At 41.7% G+C, this 5,154-nt stretch overlaps 1 protein-coding gene across 1 annotated transcript in view; it reads left to right on the forward strand.

Annotated features, from left to right (window-relative positions):
• Positions 1-1,455: 1,455 nt before the first annotated feature.
• The window catches only part of LOC105032468 (putative DUF21 domain-containing protein At3g13070, chloroplastic), an 85,411-nt gene continuing 81,712 nt past the window's right edge, over positions 1,456-5,154 (forward strand). The window contains exons 1-2 of the mRNA XM_010906923.4: positions 1,456-1,629; positions 1,977-2,691. Of these exons, the coding sequence (XP_010905225.1) occupies positions 2,065-2,691 (627 nt within the window). The 5' untranslated portion in view covers positions 1,456-1,629; positions 1,977-2,064. The remainder of the gene's footprint in view (positions 1,630-1,976; positions 2,692-5,154) is intronic.

Here is a 5,154-nt window from a genome sequence, read left to right on the forward strand (position 1 = left end):
AAGTTTGATGGGATAAGTTCCTGAAAGATGCTCGCCATGAAAGGCGGTTTAGAATGAAATCCATTGGATGGTACTGACAGGTTGTTGTAAATCTGCTGGATCTTTCGATCCATTTCTTGAAGTCTTTGCTCGACTTCCACATCTTGGTTGGTATGCGCTTCAGAGTGCGAAGGAGATCGTCGATTAGGGGTTGAATCATGCCCCGACCAAGGATTCGGAGATCACCGTCTCCTTGGCTCTTGATTATAATCCACCGCCAGTCGCTGGGGAGGAGGGACTTGGTTTGATTCACCGATTGTGGTGCCGACGGAAGTTGGATCACTGCCTGAATGATAGCTATTAGTTGTTGCACTTGCTGAAAAAGCAGGTTGAATTACTCCACGGTCATCGTCGTGGATTGCTGCATCGGTGCAAGAACTTCCACCGTCGCTGGAGGTGCGGAAGCAGAGTAATTTATTTCACTCTACACCTATCGAGAGGTGGAGGTGTTGGTTCGCCGGGAGGAAGTCTTGCGTGAAGTCATCTTTTAGAGTTTCTGACTTATCTGCTTCTTTCTATAGGACCTGAGATTTGGCTCTTTTTCTATCTGTTGCGGTTTGTTTCTAATTGATGTCGGAAAATTGGAAAGCACAGTGCTGGAGCAACATACAAAAAAGTCCGGGTCGGAGGATTATGCTCCGACGAGGACCCTCCGATGCTGAAATTAGAACGTGCAAACAGAGAAGCAGAGTTTTAACTCTATGAGATGGATTATTTTTCTAGATTCTCGAGGTTTGAGTATTTATAGAGGAGACAACTGTATAACTATTTTTGGTAGACAGACTGGCCGAATCTGATGCGGTTATTTGGTTGTGATTCTCAGAATCAGATGGTTACATCTGAAAGATTCTCAGGATCAAGCAGTTATACCCAGATAGTATTGGCAGCTATGGCCAGATAGTATTGGCAGCTATGGCCAGTTGGCACTTGTCTTTTGAATCTGAGCTCGATCAATTTGCTTTCGAGGAGAGATCAGATAGTGTAGCATACCAACTAGGAGTTGGGACTGATAGTTTTCTGACCAAGGGTCAGATCAAACTTTTTCTATTCAGAATTTGAATCAAGAACATGTCGACGAGAGATTGGACAGAATAGCCTTCGATCAGAAGTCGGGATAAATATTTACCGATCAAAGGTTGGGCAAACCGCGACAATTAGGCTGTTTGAGAGACGCTGATATGGATCCGATGGATCATAATAGGTTTGAATCTTTATATCATCGATTCATTTAAAATTATTTTTAATAAATTGAGAGAATATTTTTTCAATATAATTATTTAATATAATATAATTAATATATTTTATTTTTCTACTGCTCTTACTAGAATAATTATATTTTATTTGGATATTTGGGATAAAGGGCACGTCGACATCAGGACGCTGGGACAATCATGAAATGGTCCTAACCAAGTATGGGATGGCGTCCCGTCCACCTTGAATCGTTGCTCTAGGCGATACAAAATGTCCGCTTATCTGCTACTTGTTCAAGTAGGAAGGCCCCCGTGTTCCGTAGGCAATGACGTCGCTGCCACCACCATCGTCTTCTCCCGTCATTGCTGGTGGAGACGACGGATTCCGGTGAGGTGGGAGGTAAGGTTTGTGACCAGCGAGAGGTGGAGCCGAACGGTCAAGGTGGCGGGTGGGAGGAGGAACGGAGGGAGATGGTGGCAGGTTGGGGGAGTCCGGCTGGGAAGCAGCTGATTCCAACGAGGAGACGGTGAATTCCAAGGAGGTGGGAAGCCTGGTTTGGGAGCGAAGCTAGGAGGGGGGGGGGGGGGGGGGGGGGGGAGGGAGGGAGAGAGAGAGAGGGGATTTTGGTACCGTCGGTCGCACCTCTCGTGCGGTTATTACCATCGGATGTTATTTTATTTTTTATTTTTAAAATCTCCGTTGTTTTCTAAACGTCTCATGCCGGTTTACCGGTACTTATCGCGCAGGGTATTCCCGAGCAGTGCTATTTCTTGCCCGGATTCGCAGCAGCCAATGCCTCCTCCTCTCCGGAACCTCTAGGGTTTATCCGAAGCGATGCCTCATCCTCTTTCGATTCAAAGCCTCCAGGCTCCGAAGCGAGCTCAGATGTCGATGAATCTATTAGCAGCAGACGCTGCCCTTCTGGGTCGCCCCACCAGATTCTTGGACCGCCACAGAACTTCTCGTCTCCACGTCTTCAATCGGATTTGTACTCCCACTGCTCGGATTTCAATCGGTTTGTCTTCTCTTCCTTGTGGGAACTTCAAACGCGGCCGAAAGCCATTCCATTTTGGTGAGTTCAACTGCTTTAGAGACCGTACTCATGAGATTTTGTCCGATGGGTCTAGTGCGGAGCCCAATGCGAGTAAGGAGATTGTTTTGGATGAGAGAGTTCGGGTTTTTGGAGATTCCGTGAGGTGGGGGATTCGTTTTGGCGTTTCTGCGATGGCCTGTGGGCTGTTTGTGATGAGGTCCCAGAGAGTTCTTGCGGCAGATGGAGTCGCGGAGGCTTGTGTTAGGGTTTTGGGGACGGATGGAATGGTGTTTAGGGGGTTGTGGTCGAAGCTATTGCAGGTCCTTAGTGTTCTCAAAGAGCAAGGCCTGATTTTGGCTGCACTATTGGGTCTTTCTGCGTTCTTCTCCATGGCAGAGACGTCCATCACGACTCTGTGGCCGTGGAAGGTCTGTATTTGATTTTCACCTTCTTCTCTATGTTTGATTTTCACCTTGAAGACGAATTAAATTGACCAGACTTGCTTTCTTCTTCTTGATTACTTGGGCTGCCAAAAATTAATATATCAATGGATGCTTATGTGTTTGTGTTGCAATTTCAACATTATGTTTATGTATGTTTTTTATATGCATATAATTATATAATCTAAAACTTTTTGGTTCTGGTGAATCAGAGGTGGGAAATAAAAAATAATAAAAGTAATATGCAGTCAAAGGACTTGGTAGAGTTGTGCAACAAGAATGACCAACTAAAGGACATGGAGGCCCCCTGAACAAAAGGTGCTCCCGTTCCAATCTATTCAAAGGAAATTCCATTAGCTAGATTTTCTTTTTTAAAAAACTTTGTTGGTGGTTCTGCTTTTGTGTCAAACATCGGCATAATAAATTGCACCTTTATCTTTTTTCCTCTAACCTTAAGTGTTTAACAAGTGCTAAAATGCTAATGGATACTTGGATTTCTGACTATGATATATTATGGGTATGATTATGTGTGGGAGGAAAGAAACCAAATGGTATTTTAGAAGGGCTGCTAACGACTATGAGATTTGGATTTGTGCTCTAGAGCTAGTGTTACCTTGGCATGGGAAATGAGTGTTAAGTTGCCTGGAGTCCAACTTAGACATAGGGACAAGGTTTTAAATCTCATGGGATGGAGATGTCTCAGTTTCTTCATGGAATTGGATGCCCCACTGTCCCATCCCATCCCGGTCATGTGACTGGATAGATATCCGTTCTCTCTCTCCTCTCTTCTTTTCTTTTTTTTCTTTCTTTCCTTCTTTTCATTCTTTTTCTTCTGCCTTCCTTTATTTTCTTTCTTTCTTCTTTCTTTTCTTATCCCTTTGTTTCTTTTTTCCTTTTTCTTCTTTTTTTTTCCTTTCTTGCTTCTTTGCTTTCTTTTTCTTCTCTCTTCCTTTCTTTCTTCCATTTTTTTTCTTTTTCTTTCCTTTTACTTTTTCGTTTGCTTCATCTCTTCTTCCTCTCTTCGTTTCCTCTTTCTTCTTCTCTTCCCGCATGGGTGGGTTTTAGAGTTCCGACCTGTCCTGGTTCTATTTTCTTATAAGAATGGGATGGAATAGTTGGGACACCCTTCGTCTTGTCAGGATGTAAACCCTTGCATAGGGATACAGCTATATATTTGATAAATTATATATTATCCCTAAAATATATTTGAGAAGGATGAAGATGGTTTTTTGGTGAACCAATTGAGTAAACTTGACAATTTGGCTTTGAAAGCACTCCAAACCTTTGTTAGTCGTGTAGAGAAATAGGTTTACAATTATATTGTGTTTTGAATATTCTAGATCATGACAGGGAACAAAAGGTAACACTTAGAATGTTGGCCTTCAAAAACACCCTAGCCTCCACTTATCACAAATTTACATCTTTTTTACAACAGTTTAGATTGCAAGATAGAGAAAGGAAGCACGAGAATAGTAGAACCACCATATGGTCTCAGAGAGGAAGGTAAAGAGATACTATGCTGTAGCTCAGGCAGGAAGGAGAAGAAAAGGAAAATAAATATCAAGGAAAGGGAAAAAAAAAGTAAGGGAGGTACGTGGATGGAAAGATGTCATGGTAAGATGCTTGTAGGTGGATAGAAGGAGAGGTAGTTGTGTACCTAAGCTCTTCAATCTTCCTTTGTCCCTTTCTTTCCCTCTCTTTTTGCTTTTCCTCCTTCATTACTTCATTGAACTAAGAAAGGCTGAGAGGGGTGATATGGTGAATTGGTGAGACATGCACCCACTTGACTGAGCCCTCTAAATTGCACCCCCTGACTTAGTCAATTAAATAGTAAGGAAGAAAGAGCTCGAAAGAAGGTGATTGGGTGAGGCATCAAGGTTGTTAAATTTGATTTGGTGATTGACTAAGATAAGGATGCTTCGACTTCAGTATGTGCCCTGCCATGTTTGGCATATCATGTCGTTTCATCATAAGGATATGGCAAAATAGCCCAAAATCATACATATATATATATGTATATGTGTGTGTGTGTGTGTGTGTGTGTGTGTGTGTGTGTGTGTGTGTGTGTATGTATATATACACATATATGTGTGTACATACATACATACACATACATACGTATATATGTACATGTGTATATATGTGTGTGTGTGTGTGTGCATATATACACATATGTGTGTGTACATACATACATATACATACATACGTATATATGTATATGTGGGTGGGTGTGTGTGTGTGTGTGTCTGCACATATATGTGTGTACATGCATACATACATATACATACATACGTATATATGTATATGTGTATATATATATGTGTGTGTGTGTTTATATCATAATTCCCAATTATAATCATATATAAGTAATCATATATACTTATCAAGTATATATATGTCCAGCTAATATCATCTTGAACTTTTAGTTACTTGAAGCAAGAATAGGTGCAA

This window comes from Elaeis guineensis, chromosome 13 (genome assembly GCF_000442705.2).
Source record: "Elaeis guineensis isolate ETL-2024a chromosome 13, EG11, whole genome shotgun sequence".
In the NCBI taxonomy this organism is placed as follows: domain Eukaryota; kingdom Viridiplantae; phylum Streptophyta; class Magnoliopsida; order Arecales; family Arecaceae; genus Elaeis; species Elaeis guineensis.